The following is a 27630-nucleotide window of genomic DNA, read 5'->3' on the forward strand; positions in this document are numbered from 1 at the left end:
GTGCTTTTCTATAGTGTCATTACACTGAAATGCCATACCTGCAGAGGGTAGCACGACACATCACCGTGTCACAGTATATCGATGGTCTGCGAGTCTATAACGCCACTTCAATTGAATGTCAATTCTAGTTTCTGTTAGAAAAAAGGGACGGAAACCAAATCACCTTCCTTGAAGTTGCATCGGCTAAGACTAATTAGAAAAGCGATGAGAGTACCAAGGGAAATGGTATTTAAGCCAATTCCCAAGTCGCTATGCAGGGTTATATCACCAATCCCCTTCCAATACATAAATGCAGCTTGCAACAACAGGTGTACTCTGTTCAGTCCCGAGCTACAAAGGTCGATGGGAAGGTTTTGATGTTATTATTATCAGGATCTTATTGAGAAACCTTTATTTTCTTAAGTAATATGAAGCTCAATGTTCAGATCCAGTGGAAGCATCTTTATTAATATTCCGAATGTACTATTATTAGATTTGGGTACACGATATTCCACTTGATGTACATGAATATCCCTAACAAAATCCTATGATCCGCCGGTCCTGCATTCCTGAAATTATGCATCAAGAGCAACATTTTGGTGGTTGTGGTGAGGTTGGCTTTCCCTCCTAAAAATGTTAATTTAGTTGAATACAAAAATCCGATGATCATTCTGCTTACATATTGCTGTCTTTACCTTTCAACAAAATATTTGATTTACCAACAGAAAACAACAAGAGTATTTTAACATTAAATAGATGGAGAAGTACAGAACAGACAATTTTAAATGTCGAATATTATCAACCATGGACGGAAGCGAATGTTTACCCAATATGTTTTATACTATTATAAATGTTTCAAAATATATTTCAATCCTATATACTGTATTTATTAACCAACGAACATCGTTTTTATACATTTAGCACGATATAGTTCATCTACTGTATAACAATTAGGAAGTTTAGAATTTTTTTCCTCCATTTCTCCGTGCCTTTGACGATATGAAACAGATTACGTCTTTCTCATGGGGTGAACTTGGTTTCAGGTTGGTATGAATGCCCGAGTATCCATGCTAACCCAAAACAATTGTGGTGTCTTCTGATAAGTGAATCATCTGAGGGACTTGGTTTTGTTTTATCCTTTTTGCATGTAATTACTCAAGTTGAATGTCATTAATCCAGCCATTTTGCAATTACGTAAATACATTGGGTTTTCTCATTTATTTTTTCAGTTAATGTGGCTCCTCATCATAAACATTTCGGTGATTTTTTTAATTGTCTTGCTGATGTGGGGGGTTTGGATGGCAAGCCCACTCGTTTTAAAGAACAACAACATCTGTTCTCAATTCAAAGTATGTTTTTAATTACTCAAAGTCACAAAGAACCATTTGAATGCCATCATTGTTATAGGCAGTAGATATTGACTATACAAAATATATCTTTATACAAATATATATGCATATCTATTTTTATGTCCCTGATATACAAATGTAGATAGATATACAGTTATGGAATGTTTCCAATATACAAACTAACTACACATGTTGATACATAACTCTCATCAATGTACATTTATGTACATAACCATCACTGATTCCATCTTCATTTGAATTACAGAGCTCAAAACACTCCCAAAATGACAATATATATATATAGCAATGAACTTATTTGTTATATATATATGTACAGTATTTAAATTATGACCTGACAATCGGCAAAATCCAACAATGCGAATGATGTCGCAATATGAAACAAAAATGTGACAGCATTGTTGTTATAATGCAACAACAATGACAGTGCATTTTAGTTATTTCAGAAATCACAGAAATCATAAGTGTCAAAACATACATATCCCTCCAAATGTAAAAGTCAAATCTCATTTTGGGGAGTTGATACATACACTCAAAGGTCTACCGGAAGCTCTGAATGGCTAAGCACTCCCTTACCAATGTTGTAATGCAAAACGGCAATGTATAAGCATTCTCTTACGAAAATTTAGCACTAAACAAAAGTGACGCCTTCGTCATGAAATAACACAAAATACAAAAACAGTAATCCAATTAACTACAACAATGGTACAGTTATACTTGTAGAGACCATGTTGATATTGCACTAGAACAGTTGGTACATACTTCTCCCCCTCCAACTTCTTAACAAAGAGTCCCGTGGGCCCGTTCTGCTCACCTGTTTGATAATAATGCTGCCAATTTTTTTTTAACCGTCAAAGTAGGAAAATGTCAAATTTTAGCAAGTTTCACAGCTTGAAAGTGAAAGGTCAGATATCATTACACTACTTATATCATTTTAAAGAAGATTTTCACTCTTTTCGATCAAAGATCATAGTTATTTCTTAAATTAAATAGCTTGTCATCCTAGAAACCTACATGTCAAATGTCACTTCTTCCTGTGACCTGAGCATACAGACTTTATATATGTACTTAAAATGGTTCAGGCAGCATTATATGTTTGGCAATACATTAATGTATCTGGATTGAAGGTTGGATGACTGAAAGTTGACTGACATTCAAGCAAGAGGTCAAAATGCAGCTACCTTCCAAATGTAGCCTCAAAATCTAAAGACATCTACAGTCTTTCCCTAAATATACATATGCATCTAATAAAGAACTTAACCTTGTTTAATGCACATCATGCAAATAAGCAAAGGGCAACAACTTAGAATTGGCAAAGAATTGGCAAAGCATGACTGGACCTCTGGGTCAGCACAAGGCAATTTTAGAAGTCCGCCTTGGTCCAGAACTTGGGTCAAGGTCATTCATTTGAAATTTAGTAACTCTGATTCAAGCATATCACAGACCTATCATCTTTGTCACGATGTAAATAAATATTTTATATTAGACGGAAGACGGACACTGCAACATCACATTGGAATATAAAGGGAGGTAATTTGTGAGATCATATTACAAATCATCTGATCAGAAACAAAAATCAAATACAACATATACCCAAAAGACTGTCAAATAACTTAGATATCACACTCCTAGTGTATGAAAAACAAGACAACAGACAGCAGAGATTATTAAGTTGAGAGAGATGTTCATAGTCGTGAGAAAGAAACTGAAAATTAAATGGTGGCAAAGATTTGCAGTATAGATCTTAATAATGCCATATAAAAAAGAAGACTGAACATAAACAGCAAGAACACACCAGTAATTCAGATCTGATATGAATATAAATTAGGTTTAAAATAAATATTGATAAATACATGTACTGAAAAATATTAATAAATACTTAAAAACTGACCAAAATATATTGTTAACAAGTTAGATATTTTCATCAAGGTAAAATCATACATAGACCAAGTGCTTCTGAATTAAAACACTTGTTTTCCTGATCAAACAATTTACATTGCATAGTTTGTACGTATTTATGATTTATATATCTATTGTATATATACAAACATTAAAATATGGTGTCTTTATATGTTTATATTTCCATATCTATAGAGGTTATACATCTCATAACTCAAGTTCATTATTTTTCAAAACATACAAAAAACGTGAGCTTTAGTGGAAAAAAAGTAACTCAAATGAAATTCTATATGCAACAACCGGATATTGTGTAATCTGATTCTACCACAATAGAAAAGCTTTTCTGAGGATAAATTGACCTGTTTTGCATCAATGTGTTCTTGTGTATGCCAAGCAGGGCAAATATGAAGTACAAAGAAAATAGCATTTTGTTTGTTTTTGTTTTACATTCATTTTTTTACATTAACTGGACCACCATTTTCAAGCTAATTTTTTACCGGATTAAGCATGGAGATGTAAATAATTGGAATTTTACGTCTATGATTGTTACTTATGTAGATTTAATTATGGATTAATGAAAAAGAGGTAATAACATGACACTGCTAAATGTTTAAATGTTATTTAGATGTTTAATATGATCAAATTCCAAACTTGTGTAAACCTTAAACTATTGTGGTAGAAATATCTATTCTCAATTAACAAACAGATCCACAGTTGAATTAGTACAACTTTCAGGAGCCTTAATTTTTGATAATTGTTTACAAAAATACAACACTTGTTAATTTCTCAGATCAATATGTGCAGTATACAGACTCTCTCTCTGTCTCTCTCTCTCTATATATTATCATAATATTAATAAACTAGTACACGAGGCTTACTACATAAACAGGATGCTAAAATAATTTCTCTCCTTGCAGCTACTTTGTAAACAGAAATCTGATTGAAGAAAATAATGTGAATTTTTGAAAATTTGAAAGAAAAATATCATGGATAAATGAATTCAGGTGATGTTTGAGAAAAGAATAAATAATATTTCCGAAATCTCTTTCCAGGTAAGGTATACAACAGTAAATGGCATAAGATACAGATTTAACTGCATCAGCGCCGATATGCTGGTACATCAGCAATGATCTTGTTGTCCGAACTCTCAATTTCCTGGGATAGGAGGATATTCAAAAGCCTTTTTGTCACGGGGACAGTTTCCCTCTTCATTGCCACTGTGTTTCCTGAGAAAATGGCCACTGGCGGAGTTGTCCTGGCGATTCTGAGTAGTGTAACAGTCTATTGGATTGAACTCCTTATCCAGACAGATCTCCACTTCAAATATCATGTCCAAGCCAGTTTTCTGAACAAAAAAACAAAAACTGTTTAAGATGGATTTCCATGAGATATTTGGAGAAGATAATCATTGATTTTTATAGGCATACTGGTTATTGCTAAATCAATACAATTCCCCTTCCGTCCTCTGCTAAAAATAGTAACAGTTACCATGACCATGACCTTGACCTAAAAACCCTGAAACTTGACCTTTTCAAAGATATTATGGTTCTTTATCATTGTATTAAGTTTGATAAAAATCCTTCAATCAATGAAACCACTAGAGGGCTGACAAACTTTGGTGTTACATATACGTATACAAGACAGACAGAGAGGAACCCAATAGTCCCCTAACTAAAACGATCTTCATGGAAACACACAGGTTAATGACATGGTCAAGAAGATTCATTCAAGGATGTTGTCATTAACAATCGATATAAGATCATTTTATTTTTGCAAAAATTAAACTTTTACAAGAAGTTTGCAAGAGGCAGTCACTTTGGTTAGTTATAAGTAGAAAAGAGATTTCCCCATATTGTGGATAAAAACTGGAATGTTCAATCTCACGGAAAGCAAATTAATATCTATACAATTGTATAAATATATATAAACAATCAAAGAAAAAAGACTGATGACATATCCTGTTTAAAATATTGTTTTTGTATGTTAATTTAAATAATATGGAGAGTAAGAAAACAAGATACTTACAGAATCCTTCACACACTCAATGACGACGGTCTTGTTACCTAATTCTCGCATCAGGGCAAACTGTATCTGGTCCAACTGTTTTCAGAAAAAAAATCTGTTTAATTACACTGTACATTGAGTTGAGCACATTTATATATACAGTATAGTATAGGTGTCAACCATCCCGGATTACGCGGGAAGTGCCCAGAAAATCATGAAAATTTTCCCTAAATCCCGATTTGGTACATTTCCCGAATCGGGGTTATATTTCTCCCGGATTTGAGCAGTCTTCCCTCATAAAACCCCAGAAATCTCAGACACTTTGACCCTGAACTGATTATGTAAACAAAACACCCCCACAACCTGTGTAGCTGCCATGGCCTGGGGCTTGGTGAGAGAGGAGAGTTGGTCACCATGTGTGCCTGCCGACCGGTGTATACGTTACAACTTTGAACTATGTGGCTTCATTTGACATGGTCAGTTAATTTTGTAAAAAGTAGTATACTATACTACATGTATTTACTTATTTGAGTGACATGGTATGACTTTTTATCAAATTGAATTATTTTGATTTTGGACATTTTGATCCAGTCCTATAATAGCAGTATAGACGTAAGGAGAGATTTACTCCACCTACAGTCCTATATGTGGCGGTGATAGATGAGTTTTATTAAATCTGGAACTGATAGATGTTATACTACCAGACACGTCAGGGGAGATGTACACTTACTGTGTAGTGTGCCGTCTTACTAGGTAAAATGCCCATATTCTTCAATAACCTGTTGAGGAAAAGAAAAAGCAAGATAATTATGTCGATTTAAATTAGTGTATGTAACAAGATGATATATCATTTTAAATGTTAACTGAAGAAACAAATGACTTTGACTGACAGTAAGTGACCTTGCCTCTTAGACCTTAACTGAAGTTAATAATGATCTTGAATGACTGAGTGTGACCTTGTCTCTTAGACCTTAACTAAAAATACAAATATCTGATGACCTTGGATGGCAGTTGTTTGGTCTTACTTATTAGACTCTGCCTAAACTACAGAAATCACTTGACCTTGACTTACGTGGAAGCACTGAATTTTTCCATGAGTTGTAACACTTTTTTGAAGTACAAATATTCATTTGCAGTAGCGGGGAGGGTGGTAGCACAGCGTCCATGTTTATCCCATTCGTGTTGCCTGCAATAGGAGAAATGATTCAGAGATTTCAGAATAATTTCATATCTGGTATCAAATATGCTGTGCTTTGCTTCCTTGTATACAAAAAAATACCTCTGTCACAAGTGTCTTACAAACATAAAAGCAAGTTAAGATTTACCACCTCCAGGGATTAACATTGATCTGGTCTTAAACCAATTTTACATTGTATCAATATCTGCTAAAATGGTTGAAAGTCAAACAAATTTAGAAAATTTAGAATTACATATATTGTATTGTATTGTATTTTCCTTAAAACAATGGTTTCAGGTATGTTACACACCAGAAGCTTTCTGTCACAGTGTCGACATACATGTTAGGCCACAAAACCTGGAGTTCTTTCACCAATGGCTGAAACAGTCAGAAACGAAAACAAGCTTGTAACAGTTAGTAACCAATGTTTCCTGCTAAAACTATTATAAAACTAGAAAATGTTTGTAAGACATATATGCCCGCTCCCCGCTGCGACTTCATAACCCCAAACACAGTTTGATTATGACAGAATCAGCAGTTCCTAAGATTAGCTAGTTACGATGCATCGGGATGCGATGCCATGGGCCACATTATATCCCTCCCCCCCCCCCTATTTTATGGTAGAGGTATGACTAGAACAATGACAGGTCAACAGTACTCCTATAACATAAGAGGCTGCTGGTTGGCTCTTATTCTATCGGATATGATTTAGCCTGTCAAAAATATCTCGCCTTATTAAACCTCTAACATTGTTGGAGTAAGGTCAACAGGTGCCCTATCATGTGGTTATATATTCCACATGATCATCTTGAAGCAATCTGTACATACAGGGCTCCAACAAGATTACAGCATAGGGGAGCATTATTACGACCTTGAATTTCTGTAGCTTACAAAGTCATATACTCCTTGAATGTCATGTGACAAATAATTAACAGAAACAATGTTGAGGATAGGATGATACCCTTAATCAGATGAACATGACCATTTCGTCGTTACCTTTATCAGCGTAAAGTTGAATGGCTTTGATATCTGACATTCTGTTGGGCCTTTTGTATGTTCAAAAGTAGGCCTGTAAAACAATAGATGGTAATAGTAAAGTATCATTCATTTTTTTCCTTTTTCTTTTTATTTAATTTAGCTGATCATGAACTACTGACAAAATGAACCCAAATCCTGCCAATTTCATATGTGTTTTGTAGTTCAGTCACATAATAGTTTTCAGGATGATACCTTGTGGTATACAGTGCCCACTTAAAAATAAAATCTCAGACATGTTTTGGCAACATGTCGCCAACCAGCTGTAGAAGGTGAAATGTAATGTATGGAAACCTGGCTTCAAGAGTTGTCCCTCTTCCTCATTTCATAAGATTAAAATTTTGTGAATTTCATGAATGTCTTGCCCATAAACTTATCACAGAACTTAAAGGAGGGTGAAAGAGACTCAGTGTGAAGAGTTACCAGAAATCTTGATTTCAAGTGAGAAGTTTGTAGATAAGAACGTGTTGTGTGAAGTTCGACTCAGAACATAAAAATTTAAGACCATCGTTATCATAGGGAAAATATCTATCACAGCAGCCCTTATCAATCTTCAACACATAGAGTAATAAATACTTTATCTTCCTTAGTAACAGAAGAATGATCAGGCTACATATTTCCTTGTTAATCCATTAATTATTCTCAAGTTTTCATTACAACACACTTCGCTCAATCTTTCAATTCACTTCTTCCTCAATCAATGAAAACTAAAAGTGAAATTTTTTTTTTTTTCGCAAAGGAATTTCTTTTCATAAATGAGAAGTGGAAACAAAAGGAAGCACTAGAGCCTTACACTTCCTTCTTTATGTTATTTACAAGTGATTGATACTACTTACATGTACAATAAGGAAGAACCTATTTTATGGACGCTAGCACTATGGAGATATGGCAATTGTCAGAAATGTACTTTTGTAGGTGAAAATTACACAATGTACATGTACATCCTAAATTTAACACCAGATTTTTGTATACATTGTACGATAATCAATGACTCAGACCAATAAGTGTGTATTTTCATGTGTATATCCTGGTTTAAAAATAAGATTGTATACACCCATTATTTGACATAACAGACGAACAGTTGTGTACAATTATACCAGGTAGCTATACTCCACGTCAGTAATATTGCGTAGATGCAGTTACCGTAATAACAATTTTTGACAGGTGCATACACATAATGTACTTGTCAATTCAATTCTTCCTGTTTTGGGAGGGGACTTTTATTTTACCTTAATTTGAACATAAATTATCAGTAGAATTCTTCAGTGTTTATCATTAATTAACTAGAACTAAATAAATCATCACATTTTTATAATATACTCACCATAGACCATGTATACCCCAAGTATTTACCTGGGAGGGAATATGACATTTGTGTCCCTGAAATAAGGCAAAAACTTTCTGTCAGTTCATGGTACATTACATCAAAATAAACTCATCTGGAGAGTCCTTTGTATACTTATATTCACACAGTCTTAAAATCTACTATGTGAAAATGAACACCTGACTTTAAATGTCCTAGTACTATTGCAGTATACATTCTTAGTAGTAATTGGTAAATACAAGTGTATAGTGATACTGTTGGACATGGTAGCCATCTTGGATTTCTGACCATTCTGGAAACTTAACATTTAAGGCAAGTGCGAGCTGAATCCAAATGGTGGAACTTCAGAAGAAGTTTGAGGGGCCTCTCACTGGTGGAACTTTGAAATATGAAAAGTTAATGATAGGGGATTACACACGAAGCATGATGGCAATACGTCATCATGACCCAATGGCAAAATTACTATTGCCAAATTTTCATGTGATATTTTAGGAAATGGTATCCAATATCTCTAACAGATAGGATTCACTGATGCATTGTGGTGAATCATAATTCATTTGGGGAAACATTAATATACTCTTCCTCACGTACATCCTGGCCAAATATCATTTCTCAGTTACTCATAAATATCTAGAAGAAGTTAATAGTCAATGGATGGCCGAATGATGGATGCCCACTCCATCACCATTTCTAGTTAATTAGAAATATTGCATCATCGCTGTATGTGAGTGCTTGTTTCCTGATTAACAATGAAAACAGTTTTCAATTTAAACATCATAATCTTTTCCAGGAAATTAACAAATTATAACAGCTCATGTAGTGAAAGTTAGTAAGAGGTCTATTGTTTTGAATTTTGATATATTGAATAATGTGTAAAATGCAGTGAACTTATTATGGCTATCAACTTACTGTTTCATTAGCTTTCTGACACACAGCCGTTGGCCATTCTTGTGCGAAGATGAAACGGTCCCATTTGTAGTTATCACAGACACAGAGACTGTAAAAGACAGAGTTGAGAGTTTTTAGTAACAGCAAGTCAACAAAACCATATCTCACAAAAAAATGGCCCCCTGAGATTAAATGGTCATATGACAAAGGCTTACAGCACCCCTTCATTCCAAGGGGTCAAATCAGCCTCATTCATATAAATTATGACTGCCCTAGGCCTACCCCAATGATGTTTCGGACTAAATTTGGTTGTAATCCATTAAGGAATTAAGGAGGAGCAGCATTTTAAAAGAAATTTTCAGCCAAGCTCTCCTTTTGATGCTCCAACCCTCAGTTCCCAGGGGTCGGACCAGCCTCATTTATATAAATTATATTTGCGCTCCACAATGACTTTTAAGACTAAATTTGGTCGAAATCTTATTTGAAAGTAAGAGTTTTATTACTTTACACTCGATCTGAGCACTACGACAGACAAAATGGCTATAGGTCATCCTGGTTTAATCCTGTTTCTCCCAAAACCGAAAATCCAGGTAAAAATGTTTTGGGAGAATCAGGATTTGTTTACACAGGGATCTAATTATTAAGTAAACACAGAAGGTCACTATCTCTCATTCATTTATTGCAAAATCCAGGGTTAATACAGGTAGATACAGGTAAATAGGTGATAGAACTACAAAAATGTCAATTTAATGTTATACTTTGAGATGTGAAATTATATATTAAATTTCATTGACATAATCATATATATGTGAATATATGTTTTTTCAAACATATTCTACACTTTAAAAGTTTAAAATTATGCACATATATATATATATACTTTTTACTGATGATATGATACGTGTACAATGGATAACTGATATGCACTATTATCTTCAAAATACAATATAATAAGCACCACATATACATTCATACATACATAACAAATGAGCACTATTTATATCATAAGTAAACCAACAGTTTGCTTTCAGTGTATATTTGTACTGTATAACAAAAGATGAATTTATATTAAATTTGATACATTGTTAACAGAACTATACGTAACTACATTTGTGTAAGCCTGGATCATGTTCAGAGACTGAAGCTTGTTTGTTGCAAAAAGTTGACTCGCAAAGACAACAAAAAGTATATTGTTGTTAAAAGGTCATTTATTGAATGACTGATGAACTCTTGCGAGTCCACAACATATCATTATTCAACATGAATATATATAATTATTCAACATGAATAATGATGATGAACAGTGAGCTACATGTGTTGTATCCATTGCATGCATCTAATGTTCATCATCGGTGCTATCATGTGTACCCAATCTTTGTTGCTACATGTACATCATTAGATTGCAAAAACTCGACGGCAAGAGTGCGAGAGATTAATCTTGCGTTTTCGCTGTTGCGTTTTCACATTCTCGCGTTTTCGACCCTTTGCCTCAGGTGACCTAAAAACCCACTCTGACTAAAATGACTATATGAACCAAAAAATAGTTAAGAAATAAGAAAAGAAAATCCATTTGCATAAACCAAGAAGGGGACCCATGGGTAAGTATTGCTCACCTTCTACTGTTGTTTAATGAAAAGGAGTTGTTTAAATTTGTATGTCAAGGGCATTCATTTGAACAAATTAGTGGTTCTTCTCATCCTAGCTATATGCTACATGCCAAATACTTTGACCCTGATCATGAGCCTCTTTGTTAGTGAGAAGATGTCGTTTAAAGTGAAAATTAGATGATGGATGGATAGACAAACAGAAAAAGTGAAAATTTGATGATGGATGGATGGACAAACAGACGATGTACACATTGAAATGCAGATGAAGCTTTAAGTCATTCAGAGAAGTATAGAAAGAGCTATCCACAAATCACAAAATCCATCAAAATTTTCTCCTTTCACAAGAAAGTTTTCAAATCTGGATGCTTGTTATGATTATAGTTGTACACCCTGTGATCCAAATTTACACTGAGAGTATGACTGAGAACTAAATCCCAATATACCCATGTCTACCCTGACAATTTACATGTTACCATATAACTGTTTTTTTTTTTTTTAATTTTAAACAGAAAGACTTCAATTTTTAACGAATTAAAAGTATGCCATCTGGTTATGATTTATAAGAATATATCAAATTTTCGTGAAAATCACTTCGGATCTCAAATTAAGGAGTGCTAATTGCATGATTGTAGACACATATATCATAACTTAACAGATAAGAAAAATAATTATTATAATTGTCAAAATAACCTATATGATTGGAGGCGTCCGAGTCAGCTAATGACAGTATATATATAACATAATGACAGTCTTACCAGTTTATTTTGCAGATTTATCCTTGTCTTATTATTTCACAAATCAGATAGTTGCGACTACATCATGCAATGACCCACAAAATAGCAAAAACATAATCGTGAAAAAAAAAGCGCCTATAATATACATGAGCCTTTCAGGTGTATTTCAAGTTAGACTTACCTTATGCAGTCAATCAAAGTAATCACCAACACCAGGAAAACAAAATGTGACACCATAGCTATATACTGCCAATGTAAATAGGAAAATCTGAAAAAAAGAAACGTGTTCTCTTCAGATATAAAACTATAAAATGTTCGAAGAAATAGGTACAGTAGATATAATGTAGTTCTATGAGTACACCGGTAATCCGATTGGTTACAGACAATTACGTAAGTGTAGCACTAGTATATATATACACACGTAAATCAAACTTCCTCATGCGGATAAGGGCTGATCAAACTTCTTCCTTTTTCAGATAAATCATTACATATATATATGACATACCACAGTTGATACAGGTAAGAAAAATAGGGATATTGCTACTATAGAAACTTCAATAGTATAATATGTTATCAATCTGATTGACTAGGAAGGAAACACAAGGGGTCTTACTGAGGAAGGAAATAAACAAGAGGCCCAGAGGGCCTGTATCACTCACCTGGTTTTCATGAAATATGAAACAAGAATGATGCTTAAGTATATTTGTCACTGTTATCGCTATGTCAATATATCATAGGCATTTTATATGGTTATGTGAGGTTTTTATGCCAAAAAATGCATTCATCCATGAAATGAAATTGACTTTTTGTGCAACTCCATAGGGATGCTACCACACATATGTGAGTGATATCCATTGATTAGTTTCAGAACAGAAGTTGTTTAAACCAATTAACCCCGCCCTCTGCCCCCTTGGGGTCAGTTCCTTCCTTTATAAAATTTTGAATCCCTACCCAAAAGGATGTTATCAGACAAATATGAGTTGTTTCAGAGAAGTTGTTCATATCAATTTAGCCAAATTGACCCCTTTTGGCCCCGCCCCTCAGCCCCCAGGGGTCAGCCCCGTAATTTGTACAATTTTGAATCCTGACCCCAAAGGGATGCCCACAGTTAAATATGAGCAATATCTACTGCTTGGTTTCAGAGGAGAAGTTGTTTATATCAATTTAGCCAAATTGAACCCTTTTAGTCCCGCCCCTCAGACCCCTGGGAGGTCAGCCCCACCATTTGTACAATTTTGAGTCCCCACCCCCTATGGATGCTACCATACAAATATAAGTGATATCCATTGCTTGGTTTCAGAGGAGAAGTTGTTCATATCAATATAGCCAAATTGACCCCCTTTGGCCCCGCCCCTCAGACCCCCGGGGAGTCAGCCTCACAATTTGTACAATTTTGAATCCCCACCCCATAGTGATGCTACCAGGCAAATATGAGTGATATCCATTGCTTGGTTTCAGAGGAGAAGTTGTTCATATCAATATAGCCAAATTGACCCCCTTTGGCCCCGCCCCTCAGACCCCCGGGGAGTCAGCCTCACAATTTGTACAATTTTGAATCCCCACCCCATAGTGATGCTACCAGGCAAATATGAGCGATATCTATTGCTCGGTTTCAGAGAAGTTGTTTATATCAATATAGCCAAATTGACCACATTTGGCCCCGCCCCTTAGGCCCCTGGGGGGTCAGCCCCATCATTTGTACAATTTTGAATCCTCACCCCATAGTGATGCTACCAGGCAAATATGAGCAATATCCATTGCTCGGTTTCAGAAGAGAAGTTGTTTATATCAATATAGCCAAATTGACCCCTTTTGGCCCCGCCCCTCAGACCCCTGGGGGGGTCAGCCCAACCATTTGTACAATTTTGAGTCCCCACCCCATAGGGATGCTTCTGGTCAAATTTGGTCAAATTCTGATCTGTGGTTATGAAGAAGAAGTCATGAATTGTTGACGGTCGGAGGACGGACGGACGACAGACGCTACGGTATGGCATAAGCTCACCTTGGTCCTTCGGACCAGGTGAGCTAAAAATACACTGCATAATAAATATTTATGGTACAAATCCTTTTATTCCTTAAAACAGAAGAAGGATTTTAACAGATTAGCTTTATTTCTGCTTTTGGGCCTTGCCCCTCAGGCCCCTAGGGGCCCAGACCAACTGGACTCATTCCCCGAACACCAACTCTGGTAAAGACAAAGGAAGGTGTTATTGTAGGAAGTTCTTTGAAGTTTAGTTATAGTCTGTTTCAATATGAAATACCAACTCAGGTAAAAAACAATAGGGTCAGCTCAGGTGTATGAATCAGATAAAGTTGTCTAAATTCAAAGCACTCTCATCTAGATTATTTTACTCGTAAAAATGAAATGACAATATTATCTCAATAAATCTATATAAAATATATAAAAAAAAAAAAAAATTTAAAGCGCTATGCCTAACTATATATTTTACTATTGATAATGACAATATCAGATATAAAATATATAAATAGAAATAAATAGAATTGTTTTCTAAATTCAAAGCTCTAATTATAGATGCTGCTATTAATAATGACAATATCTGTTGATGATGAAATTAACGTTGACTTGTGCGTTCGCTATTCTGTGTATGATGAACAAAAAATATTTCTACTAACTAAACCTAAAACAGATACACACATGAATATTGCTCTACAAGAGCTGATCTATAATGTAATTACATGTACTGTATATGATAATCTTATCAAATCTGGAAAAAAGGCAATATATATATATATAGCTAGTTGAAGAAAACCTGTACTGATCAAACCTGGAACAGATACAACTTTACAAAAATATTACAATAGTTTTGCAGTAGGCCTAACTGATCTATATTGTGTTATATAATAAAAAATATACAAAAATACAATACAATTCAAATGTACATGTATATGTATAGCTATTCTAAGTAAGTTAAAATATAAACAAAAACTATTACTACTAACTAAATATAAACCTGAAACAGATATACCTTTTAAAGAATATTATAATAATTCTACAATAACAATCTATACTAATATGAAAAAAGTAAGAAGTTACTCAATATGAAAAAAATACAAAATCTAACTAATATCGCTTTACAGTAAAAAGTATGAATTGAAGATTCCGTAATTATGCCAATTTAAATGTTGATAATCAGATATATATAATAACTGCACCATAAATGAAAAATGACACAAGGTTGAATTTGCTGAAATGATATAAAAGAATGTAAATTAAACAATCACATTAAAGTACTTTTTTTCTAAATATTTACATTAAATCTGAAAACAAGCACAAATTAAATCAATAAGACACTAAATTTAATAAAATTAAAATCCAACGATACAATTGATTTACAATATAAGATTCAGTAAATACATATGTATGCCAAGATGTTGATAATTCAAATATCGAAGCAAAATATGATGATTTTCCAAAGCGTGCTTCAGTTTTATTCACTCTTTTTGAAACAGTTTTCTGATCAGCTAAGTTGATTTACCTGTGTTCTGATTTACCTGATGAGTTCTTACACTGAGGATATAACTCCCTATCAACACATGTACACCTTAACCCCTATGTAAACACCCAACCCTAACCAGAGTTGGTGTTCAGGGAAGATCCCACCAACTATTTAAACAAAATTGTTTCCCCTTCTACTTTATTTCCCTTATTTGGCCCTGCCCTTCAGGCCCCTTGGGAGCCAGACCCGGGGCCCACAAATACTGTTTTTACAAAATTAGCTCTCCTTCATCCATGCAATGATGCCACTGACCAAGTTTGGTAAAATTCTGCTAAATCTTTAATGAAAATTAAAGTAGCAATTATTTGAACCACAGTATTGTGGGGCGAAAAATATACACCTATCAAATACCATTTAGTGTTTTATACTATATAAGATACCGATTTACATTAAAATAAGATTTGCATCAACTTATGAGTGGCTAGCTGGCAATGCTATAAATCTCATCTTTCACTATAAAGTCAATGTTCACTTGTGTAATAGTTTGAGGAAAACAAATACAAGTACCCCGGATACATAAGTAGATGTCATGATTATAAAGTTTCAAAGAAATCAACAGAAAACTAGGAGATCGACAGACAAGATTCAAATATTGAAATGAACAAATGGCGATAACTTTTGCAAAAATATTCGAAACAGATTTATTTTCAGGGAAACATAACATATATTTTCATGATTCATGATTAGAAAGCATTTTAAGTTTCAAAGAAATTGGTAAAAAAATGTAGCCTGTAGGAGGAAATTTCTGGACAAAATTCAAATACTGAAATAAAAAAAGGGCAATAACTTTTGCAAAAATAGTAAAATCAAAATTCTTTTCAGGGAAACATAACTTCATATCATGATTATAAAGCCAACCAAGTTTAAAAGAAGTTGGTTAAAAAATGTAGGAGAATATTGCCGGAAAAAAATCAAATACCGAAATAAACAAAGGGAAATAACTTATACGAAAATTGTTGAATCAAAATTCTTTTCAGGGAAACAACTTCATATCATGATTCTAATGTAATAATGTATACCAAGTTTCAAAGAAATCAGTCAAAAAATGTTTGAAGAGATTGGAAATCAAAGTTTACACATGATGGACGAACGACAACACCATACCATTTTATACGTACTCCTGAAAAAATTTGATGGGCGTACATAAAGTTGACAGATGGATGTGGGAGGCGTGCCATGGCATTTGCTCATCAATATTGGCCCTTTCGGCCAGGTGAGCTAATAAATTTTCTTTGGAAGAGAGGTATTGATCCATGAGTGTTAAAAGAAACTTTTTGTTTTCGCAACAATTATATGAAACAAAGTAATAAAACTAATACAAGAGGTACATGAGACCTGCATTGCTTATGTGGATATTTCGGTAATCATTGCTGAACGCTCTCATTTAAGTTATATTACAAATATTTTTCTAATAATAAAACACTACTGTTATTGTTTGTCCCGATGAAAGCATGCAATAACCTTAATGTTGGAGGAAACTGGATCTCCTGGAAAAAATTAACCACATACATGTCGTGACCACAATAATGCCATAAACTTTTTCATGTCTAATTGAGCCATCTTACTTTCAAATACTTATATATATAGTCGCCTATATAAATGAAAGACGAGTTTAATATCCACTACTCCATCCAGCCACCACTGTAAGGGTAAGGATTATTGAGCACTACATTTTTCTATCTCTAAAGCTTTTTTTGTACATCTTTAAATTTAGATTCTGATGAACTCAGCGCAAACTAATAATTGGTAGCATTTATTAATATTTCAATTTCTACTCAAGTTGGACTCAATGAAACTACCAAACTTAATCTGTTTCATTTGCTCATGAATTTGACCAGATTAACACTGATCAGTGCGTATGAATACATGGTTAAAATCTTTCCGCGGAACGATTTCACTTTTTCTACATTGTTGTCATAAACATGGATTAATTATTAAAATTATCAAATTTATAATGTATTCTTGTATTTTATGAAAGACCAGATATGCTAGATACTTCTATTTTGATCAAATAATGCTGTTTTTAATCCTAAAATTGCGGACTATTTTACTCGACCGACTAGACATCCACAATCCGGAACTCCTCGGGCTTTTCCGCATTTGGACTAGCACAAGCTTCGAGACATTAATATCTAGACCGACTTTTTTATTCGAAAAAAAAAAAAATTGAAATATAAGGATTGAATCTTGATTTGGTCGATTTCATGGGGTCATGAATTGAGTTGCTCTTGAGACAAATTCAACATGAACGCAGTTCATGTTGAATGTTGAATTTGTCTCAAGAGCAACTCAATTCATGACCCCATGAAATCGACCAAATCAAGATTCAATACTTAAGAAACTTGAATGCGAATTTCTTTTTTATTTTCAAACAGCTGATTAATATTGTAATACTAGTGTGCTGTTTATGGCAAACTATTTGGGCTTAATTATACTTAACCAATGCAGATATCTGTAAATATATATATATCTTATATTATTAATCAAGAATAGAGATGTTTGTGTTTAAAATACATATATACAAATATGTATTGATATACATGTACTATCAAACGAAGTAATTCACGTCATAATCTAGGCTACATATACCTAAATTGTGATCCAGAATATCCTATCTGTTGTTTTTGTTTATGTACATTTGTATGTTCTGTTTTATTGTTGTCTCTGTTTGTATACCCGGGCCCGTATTGTTCTACTAAACTTGTATATGTGACTATTTAAATTGTAATTCACATGTATCTTATTAAGAGGTGGATTGTCTCAAATTTGAAAATTTACTTGTCTGTACATGTATACGTACTGTATATATACATGACTAGCCCAAGTTTCCACTGGCCCTGACACCATGTCTGATAGACATTATGTTAGGGCCAGAGGAAACTCAGGCTTATAAAATGTATATAATACATGACCAAATACACTAATATACGGTACATGTAACTGAATCAATGGAAAAAAATATGCCCAAACAGCTTGCCATAGCTGTCATGAATTAAATACACTCTAGTCTATGTATACCATATGCATTTTCTATGTAAATAATCATAATTTCATTTGATTTTCCAAACTTACATCATCTTAGTATTTAAGAGTGTTTTTTTTAAGTACACTGCAAAAGTTACTTATGTTATATGCATACGTGAGTCTGGTTTAATGTATACATGTATAGTCACTGACTTATATTTCTATATGTAAATAAGTCTGTATCTTTCCACACAATTTGCCTCCAGAAAGTTTTTTCTTAACTCGCAGAAGTACGTAAAGATTTTGATTTAGATTTCTAATTTCTATTTTTTGTTTCATTCAAGGGATAGGGGATAACTCATTAAAAATTCAGATTATATATATATATATATACCTATTAACTTATTCAATGATTCATGGGTGCTTTGACATCAATCTGTGATAGTCATCATGATTCATGTGTCAGCTCATTGTGTCAATCTGTCTCATGTTAAGTTAGTAAATAAATTTTAAAGTTCGCGTCACTCACAAAGAGTAGACCTTGTAGATTTTCAGATATGGCAATCTGCCTTCAATTCGCGTCATTCAAAAATTAGTAAGAAATGAATGTTTCTTATAAAATGATAACTCACAGGTACTCCTTCTGGTCTCTTTATGTCAGCTGATTTGTTTTTCAGCATCGCACGGGTCATTGGGTCAATGCACTCGATGATCTTTGTCTGTGAAACGCTTAAAACGCTGTGCCTTTTCGGGAAGAAAAACAAACATTTTAGTTACTCTGATTTTTTGTATTCTCGGCTGCATCATCCTGTTTTCACAACACCCACACGTGTTTCGTAAGCTTTTGTAATATATCGATACATAAGTGTTTATAGAAGTGATACAGCTGACAGCTAGTTTCTTTAACAAGCCATAGGTACGGGTAAGTGTATGTAATGCTTATTTGGTGTGTAGTCATAAGACGTCGATGTAGACTAATAACCAACTGTGGGAATCTGTGGTGACAAGAATGCCGAGTACAGTACAGTAGCTAATAGGATATACAATATTGGAACGAATATTCATACTCTGCCTACACTGCTCTCCGGCACGACTATCTGTCAGAAATTGTCTGTCCATCGTCCATAGCTGCGTTATCGCAGCTATTATATATGCCTGGTTGTTGTTGGAGGTGCATTAACCATGTTAGACATTGTATGTATCAATAATGTATCATCCCACTACAGTAATATTAGAGGTTTACATGACAGGAAACTTTTGACAGGCTGTCATGTAGTATCCACCAATGTAATCAGGTGGAATAAGACCTCATATACGTACAGGAGTAGTGTAAGAGGAGTGGAAAAATGCACGGCCAGATCGGGGTTCGAACCCGGGACCTTCGAACAATAGCCGGATGCTCTACCGATTGAGCTACCTTATTGCCGACGATCGCTCCAGTCAGTTCCGCTACAGTATCATCCATTATGGCCGCAAGTTCTGACTGTAAATTGAGATCTAATACCATATAAAAAATAAGAGTATTTACTATAAAAGTAATTTTTTTATACAGTATACATTGTACCTCAATTTACAGTCAAAACTTCAAACGCCTGTGGTATTTGTAACAAAACAGTTCTTCATATTGATTTTATTGAATACATGTTTACAACGATACATGCAATTGTCACCTTGGTAAGTTACTGGTTGTTTCTTTGAACTTGATCATGAGTTTTCTTACTCAAGTAATTTATAACATACATGTAGCCTGAGGTTCCTCTGGTCCTGACAACCATATCTGGTGTAGGGCCAGAGCACACTACTATATGAAAACACAGAATTCTCCGACACCATTTGGTGTTGCTAAGATTTTTGTGAAAATACAATAAGATTTGGCGTGATATAACACCTACTTTATAATATGGATAAATGAATTATTTATATATACATAATTTTCATTTCAACAAATTTTATTGACATGATGTTAATATCAATTGGATCGAATAACAGGCAAGCCTATATAAATTCTTTCCATGGTGGATTGAGTGATCGAATATAATTACAATCTTATAAATTAATTGGTCTAAATATTTTGAAATGAAATACATAATATAAACAAAGGAATTAAAGGGAAGTAACTATTTTTCTAACACAAGATAAACACAGAATATGTTACATAAAGCACTTGCACACACATACACACTTTAACATAAATATAAACAAATATAACAGTGATTCAGTTCCGAATGAAATAAATAAACAATTGTAGACATCAAAGTTAATTGATATAGAGACAGTAACTAGTGGCTAGACCAAAAGTCCATGTGCTGATATACAAAATTTACCTCAAAACACCAATTTACTCCCAAATCCTTGTAATATTCCGTCGGTATAGACCCTCACTTTACGCTGGTCAAAATCTCACCGTATATTGCTAACTATGTAGGTTGCGGGTGGCCTAATCACCCTTAGCAATGTGCGATGGAGCAAAAGGGAAAAAAATAAAACATTTATATCTATATATTTTACCACTTATGATTTGTAAATTATAATATGTATTCTTATATTAATTATATAAATATAACAGGTTTTGGGAAATGATAAGCTTAGTTTTCTTGATTAAAACCATGCAAGAAGAAAAACACAAATTAAATGATATTTGGTCATTTCGGTCCATTGCGTTCTGATTCAAGTAGTTAGTTATATATTGTCACTAAATTTGGGACTAAATGGATGTTTTTGGGTAAATAAATATTTATAAATATAAATATGTATCTCATTTATCCATATATGCAAGGTAGGTGTTATGTCACGCCCAATTTTCTTGTGTTTGCACCTAAATCTTAGTGACACCAAACGGTGTCAAAGAATTCCATGTTTTCATATAGAAGTGTGCTCTGGTCCTACACCAGACATGGTGTCATGATCAGGACCAGAGGAAACTTGGGCTTCATACATGTAACTTTATAGTTTGTGTATACAATTTGTCAAGTCTGGTAAAATTCTTGTCGCTTCCTATATACTGACTTTGCAAGAGAGATTTCTTCCTCTACTGCAGTAGAGCTCAATCATTCATCAAAGTGTTAGTCTAATAAGCTGGAGGTCATTTGATGATAATTATGTGATAATTTTCAGAAACAGTAATTAGCTGTAAAATGGCAAAAAAAAGGGAGAAGATATTAATTAGCTCACCTGGCCCAAAGGGCCGTTGATCATAAGGTGCAATATCTGTCGTCTGTTAATATTTCTTTGATATCACTTCTAGTCCTGAATGCCTAAATGGAATTTGATGAAATTTGGTTTGAAGCATAATTGAGCAAAGTAAAACCAATGTTAATGTATAAATGGAGGATGTGTCTCCCCTGGAGCTAGGGGATGGGGCGTAATATGCATGAGATAAAGTCATAAATCCTTTAATGTTTTACCTGCATGCATCCATTAATTGTCGTATCATATATGTTCCATTTCATTATTTTACCTTAAAGAGAGTTAAATTGAAATTTCAATTATATTGAATATATCGCAAAAATACTTGCAAGAATCAAATACTGCATTTTCTTAAACATTCACAATGCAAAATGGTGCTAAATGATCATAATCAATATTCAATCTTCTTAGGTTTTTTCTCTCTAAATAATATCTTTTGTTTTTTATTTTTCAGACAAATGACTCGAGTGTTTTTTAGAAATGCCCTGAAGAGTATATTTCAACAGACTAGAATACATACTTCCCTTAAACAACCTGTGAAATATTATTGCCCCAGTGGAACTAGGAAGTGGAAGGGACAACTATCTACAATGAAGTTAGAAACTCCCAAGTTTCGTGATTTGTTTACACCAGAACTGAAGGAACTGATAGGTGTTTTTGAGAGACACAACTATGAGTTGAGAATCGCCGGTGGTGCAGTGAGAGATCTACTTCTCGGTATTTCTCCGTCCGATGTCGATTTTGCCACTACTGCTACTCCAGATGAGATGATAAAAATGTTCACAAAAGAAAGCATTCGTATGTTCAATGAAAAAGGAATTAAGCATGGTACCATCAGTGTTCGTATCAATGATAAGGTGAGAATTCATATATAAATGTATAATGTAAACGTGTTTCTTTCCTCAGATCAGATTATATTGTTAACTTAAAAGACTATAAATGCATGGCCAATTTAAACAAGGAAAGGCTTAATACAAAGGATTCAGGATTTCTGCTCAATGGTTAAGATTTTAGCTCACCTGTTCAAAAAATAAAATAAATTAAAGCTGATATTATTTACTTTACACTAGAATTTCTGGATGTAAACCTGAAAAGATACATGCCTCAAGTATTTAGATTGATGTTGTGTACATGTGATTTTGCTGGTTTTAGTTTGAAGTAGCATCCTAACGTTTAGTAAGGGATCGATGCTGTGTAGTAGATCCAGAATAACTTTTATTATGATCAACGACCATTACTGAAATTAAACACAATAATGTATCATTATTATATGAAACAGATCTGTAAAACTCTATCATACATCTGAATGCCATTGATAAATATTTTCTGTTTGATGATCAGGAGAACTTTGAGGTGACTACTCTACGTATCGATGTTGTAACTGACGGACGCCGGGCAGAGGTGGAATTCACAAAAGACTGGCTTATTGATGCCAATCGTAGAGACCTCACTATCAATGCTATGTTTCTGGGTATGTCTGTCAAAATTCATAGAATTATAAGATTTTGTGGAGGTCTATTGATTCAAGTTCAGTGCATAATGACGTTGGTAATATCTTTTTACCATGCTATTAGTTGATACAGATATTGTGTATCTTTGATATGATGATGAGATGTGAAACATTTTGGAAGCTTAATATTAGACTATGCATTTCATTATCTAGTAAGAGTATAATTTTCCTCATAAGATAGACCTATGACATTTATTTTTAAAAATCTTAGCACTTTCAGAGTTTGAAAGGAATTCTTTTTTTTTTCAAAAATGAGAGAAACATGTCTTATCTGTCCATTTCATGGAGATTTTGGTTATCACTAGGAAATGATTTCATAATATAAACCCTATATCCAATCTTGAGAGCATTATTCTGATGAGGTGCCATATTGTACTGGAACGACTGGCTACTACTTGTCATACAGATTGATAAGATTAAGAATATTTTATACTTCATAAACATGAATAAGTGATTAAAGTGTGACGGATGTAAATTAATTATTTAAGTTGTGATTTTTATGAATTTAACAATTTTATATTCCATATTATTGTGCTTTAAGCTTTTATTACTTGACTAAAACTTTACACTTTATTTGACATTGACAAATTTAACAATTAATTCAGGGTTCGACGGCACAGTCCATGATTATTTTAGCGGTGTTCAAGATCTCCAGGACAGGAGAGTTCAGTTCGTTGGGGAACCGACAGAGAGAATACAAGAAGATTACCTTAGAATTCTCCGCTATTTTAGGTAAGATATAAAAACCTTGGTAAGAAGCATTCAAAAAGGAATACACTTAATCTACCGTAAAATCACAGAGGAAGCCGGAAGGGATTTGGGACTCAATTGGCAAGGATCATGCCTGAACATTAGGGATGGAAGGTTGTACAAATGTGAATCCCCTGGAAGGGTAGAGGCAGAGCCCAAAACAGGAATTGAGGGTTGAATAAAAAAAACAACATAACTACATGTACTTATATTTGAAAAGAATTTTACTTGGCAAAGTGAACCCTAGGATGAAGGAGGTTCTTTTTTTTTTTTTTTACAAAAGAGATTAAAATATTTCCATTTTTTGTGGCATCTTTTTTATCTTTTGCTTATATGTATATTGCTTATCATTCGGAAGATAATTTGTTTTATTATCATTTGTAAATTTGTATGTGCAGGTTCTACGGGAGAATAGCTGAATATCCAGATAAACACCTACCAGACACATTAAAAGCCATAGCTGAAAATGTAGAAGGTTTGAAGCGTAAGTTTTATCATGTAAGATTTATATAAATGTTAAAAGGTTATTAAAAAACCACTAAAAATGCTCCTTGATCATCCATAGCATACTGTAATTAAGTTGTTAGCCATATTCCATCATTAATTATAAATCTATACCAGACATGAAGGTCGGCTCAGGGAATTGCCCTTTGTCACCCATCATATTGTACCACATTAGATATAAATGACAATTTGTCACCAACAGGTATATCTGGAGAGAGGATCTGGATGGAGCTGAAGAAGATACTGTGTGGTAACCATGCTGCAGACATTATTCCCATCATGTATGATGTTGGAATGCCACAGTACTTAGGTAAGTTCTCCATTGGATCGATATACACGTACTGTTAAAATGAAGACCAAAGTCACTTAGGTAGGTAATCCAGGGGATGTACCATTAAAATGATGACCAAAATATCTTAGATAGGTACTCTAGTTGGTATACCGTTAAAATGATGACCAAAACCACTTAGGTAGGTACTCCAGTGGAAATACTGTTAAAATGATGACTAGAACCAAACAGCTTCATATATGATATGATGTGCTAATATGATATAAGTATAAAGATAAATGTATTGTTGATAGTTAGACAGTACAGTAAATCTGTTATTAATCAAGTTTTTTTTCTTCAAATTGGTGTCTTAGTGAAAGGTGGGAGGATGGGGGGGGGGGGGGGGGGGGGGGGTGCTTTTTAGTACCCATAACCATGAATATTTAGTACCCATAAATATATTCTAAAAGAGTAAACTTATTAATAAAACCGAAAATTTGTGTTTGATGGAATTGACTCAATCATACTTAGCTGTCATGGTACTTCAGCAATCCTACATGTGATACATATATTTCCAGGTTTGCCGACCACAGTTGATCTCGATCACTACAGACAGGTCTGTCATAACACAGAAGGGCTACAACCACAACCTGTCACACGGATGTCTGCACTGTTTATTAATGAGCAAGAGGTATCTATATAGTTTTTGTTTGTTTTGTGTATTTTGAATCCCCAATATCTGTAAAGTATCATCTCACTAAAATGTCTTGACCTAGATACATTAGCACTAAGACTGTAACGATATGATACAGTATTTTAATAAATCTTAATTTTATTGTCCTGTAACTAATCCACCTCCTGACCTCGAGGTTGACGGGTGTTGACCCCCAGTGGGTTTCATTACAGTGTTTAATGTAAATATGACATTGATAAAAAGTTGAGGGGTTAGTTGGTGGAGGAATCGTGATAAAAAAAACTTGTATAAGTTTTGGTATAGATTTTCAAAGCATTACAATATTTGAATTTTTAATCCCCTGTCAGTGAAACTGGAAGGGACTTTATTGTTTGTCTGTCTGGCTATCTGAATGTTGGTTTCCAGAATGAGATAATATCTTCAGAAAAGATTGATGGATTTGGTTGAAACTTCAAACATTGTTAAAAAGTCAAAAGATCAACTACAAAGGTCACTGTTAGAAAAAATAGTCTTTTATTCTCAAACTTTGGCTTCCAGATGATAACTTGTGATAGCTGGGTTGACATTTTGTATTGAAACTTGAAATTGCAATTTGATATCATTAGAAAACATATAGGGTATGATTGAATTAGGAGTCCAAAGGTCATCTGTGAAGGTCACTTACTAGAATAAACATTTATTAACTTTGTTTGTCAAACTTGCATATATACTGCTCTGTATACCAAGTAAAAGACTCAAACACAAAAGTCACTGTCACTGAAATAAGGTTTTCATCACCATATTTTCATTTCACGCTCAGCCTCATAAAATACAGTGTAGCTGAAGAAATGATTGTTAATTTCAGACAGATGTTCATGGGCTAGAAAAGATTGTTAAAATGAGACATTTGTTCATTACTATCAAGGTCTATGTTGCTTAGAAAATTTTATTGACGACAGGGGACGAGTGTTGCATACAACACTTACTGTAAGTTTGTTATTGTTGTTCGCTTGTATAGCGACATATTTAAACAGTTTAATCTTTTGTTGAACCCAGTTAATTAAAAATATAAATTTCGATTCAATTTCCCTATCAATTTACCATAGTGATATCCTTTCTTTATCAATGGTATGACTTGACACTTTAAATGGAACATTTTCACTTCCAGTTGTATGATATGAATGAGAGATTGAAGTTATCTGCAGATGAATTCCGCCTAGGATTGTTCATAGTGGAGAATCGTCATTTACCTGATGCAGGAAATCCCATAAAGCTTTACAAGGACTTAATGTGTGATACAGTGGGCCAGCAACACAAGACAGCTGAGAGAATTTGTGAATTGATGAAGTATAAAAATGAGAGACAACTTTGTGCTGACCCCTCCCTTTGGACCCCACCCCCTTTTCCTATCAGTGGAGGCGACTTGATAAAATGTAATGTAAAAAAGGGACCACACATGCAGTTAATGTTAAAAGAACTCCGAAATATTTGGAAAGAAAGTGACTTTAAAATGGGGAAGTCAGAACTATTGCAAAGAGTGGATGACATCTTACCTACACTACCAGAACTCCCAGCAAAAAAGAATTGACCGTAAAAATTATTAGGGATTCTAAAAATGGACATGTGATGTGAAAAGCAACCATGTGTGGAAAACTGTGATAATTTCTGTCTTTATCTGTGTTTTAGTTTATTTTTGTCTTTTCCGAAAATAGTCACAGAGATAGTCTATAAGACAATGCTCAGGGGTTGCACTGAGGAATGTTGCAAATGGGGTCCTTTTCAGATAAAACTAGGTTCTTATAATTTGAAAGGACCTTTTGAAAAAAAATGGGACCCCTTTCATTTTCTATGCTTCAAAATGCTTGGCTTCAACAGAAACTTTGTGTAAAAGGTGATTTATTTAAAACTTTTTTCTGTTACTGTTTTTTCTTTCAGTTATATCACATTTTCCACTAAAAAAGAACTATGATAATTTGTAGTATGTATACTTCAAACTGTCTGCATAAAATTATTTCTTATTTTAATAAAATATGACTAGTGATAAGTTCCATTTAACACACACCTGGCCTGCCCTGCCCTGTGGTACTGTTGTTTTTAGAATTGTAAAAGTACTAGAACAGTTACTGATGTTTTGTTATGTAGTTATTAAAATGATAATTTTTAGGAAATTTATCTTCAAATTGATATCATTAAGATATTTTTACGTGTTTTCAAAATAAACCACACATTTACCATTAAGAACA

General features: G+C 33.8%; 2 protein-coding genes across 4 annotated transcripts; one reads left to right on the top strand and one right to left on the bottom strand.

Annotated features, from left to right (window-relative positions):
• Positions 1-1315: 1315 nt before the first annotated feature.
• On the bottom strand, positions 1316-19206 carry LOC117323486 (ribonuclease Oy-like). The gene is made up of 10 exons (XM_033878739.1): positions 19129-19206; positions 12196-12282; positions 9695-9782; positions 8786-8841; positions 7423-7495; positions 6737-6804; positions 6322-6435; positions 5980-6028; positions 5271-5345; positions 1316-4590 (listed from the first exon to the last, which is right to left on the bottom strand). The coding sequence occupies exons 2-10, from the start codon at positions 12249-12251 to the stop codon at positions 4393-4395; spliced, it is 777 nt and encodes a 258-aa protein (XP_033734630.1). The 5' UTR covers positions 12252-12282; positions 19129-19206; the 3' UTR covers positions 1316-4392.
• On the top strand, positions 12441-27630 carry LOC117323485 (CCA tRNA nucleotidyltransferase 1, mitochondrial-like). Of its 3 annotated transcripts, none has more exons than XM_033878738.1 (8): positions 12441-12533; positions 22137-22539; positions 23024-23153; positions 23798-23924; positions 24341-24426; positions 24649-24756; positions 25293-25405; positions 26556-27630. In XM_033878738.1, exons 2-8 carry the CDS (start codon positions 22141-22143, stop codon positions 26973-26975), a joined length of 1383 nt encoding a protein of 460 aa, XP_033734629.1. In that variant the 5' UTR covers positions 12441-12533; positions 22137-22140; the 3' UTR covers positions 26976-27630. The 3 variants fall into 3 exon arrangements, with proteins under 3 accessions (XP_033734629.1, XP_033734628.1, XP_033734627.1); XM_033878737.1 differs by lacking the exon at positions 12441-12533 and adding an exon at positions 19287-19412; XM_033878736.1 differs by lacking the exon at positions 12441-12533 and adding an exon at positions 19300-19418.

Source organism: Pecten maximus, chromosome 3, assembly GCF_902652985.1.
Source record: "Pecten maximus chromosome 3, xPecMax1.1, whole genome shotgun sequence".
Lineage (NCBI taxonomy): Eukaryota > Metazoa > Mollusca > Bivalvia > Pectinida > Pectinidae > Pecten > Pecten maximus.

What these genes read in the sequence shown, in the direction of transcription:
- LOC117323486 (XM_033878739.1), bottom strand. Translation starts at nt 12,251, where the DNA reads ATGGTGTCACATTTTGTTTTCCTGGTGTTGGTGATTACTTTGATTGAC. An exon ending in GAAAAATTCAGTGCTTCCAC is followed by an intron (nt 6,029 to 6,321) that starts GTAAGTCAAGGT and finishes TTTCCTCAACAG; the next exon opens with GTTATTGAAGAATATGGGCA. An exon ending in TTGAGTGTGTGAAGGATTCT is followed by an intron (nt 4,591 to 5,270) that starts GTAAGTATCTTG and finishes TTTTTTGTTCAG; the next exon opens with AAAACTGGCTTGGACATGAT.
- LOC117323485 (XM_033878738.1), top strand. Translation starts at nt 22,141, where the DNA reads ATGACTCGAGTGTTTTTTAGAAATGCCCTGAAGAGTATATTTCAACAG. An exon ending in AGAATTCTCCGCTATTTTAG is followed by an intron (nt 23,925 to 24,340) that starts GTAAGATATAAA and finishes TTGTATGTGCAG; the next exon opens with GTTCTACGGGAGAATAGCTG. An exon ending in TGTTTATTAATGAGCAAGAG is followed by an intron (nt 25,406 to 26,555) that starts GTATCTATATAG and finishes TTTCACTTCCAG; the next exon opens with TTGTATGATATGAATGAGAG.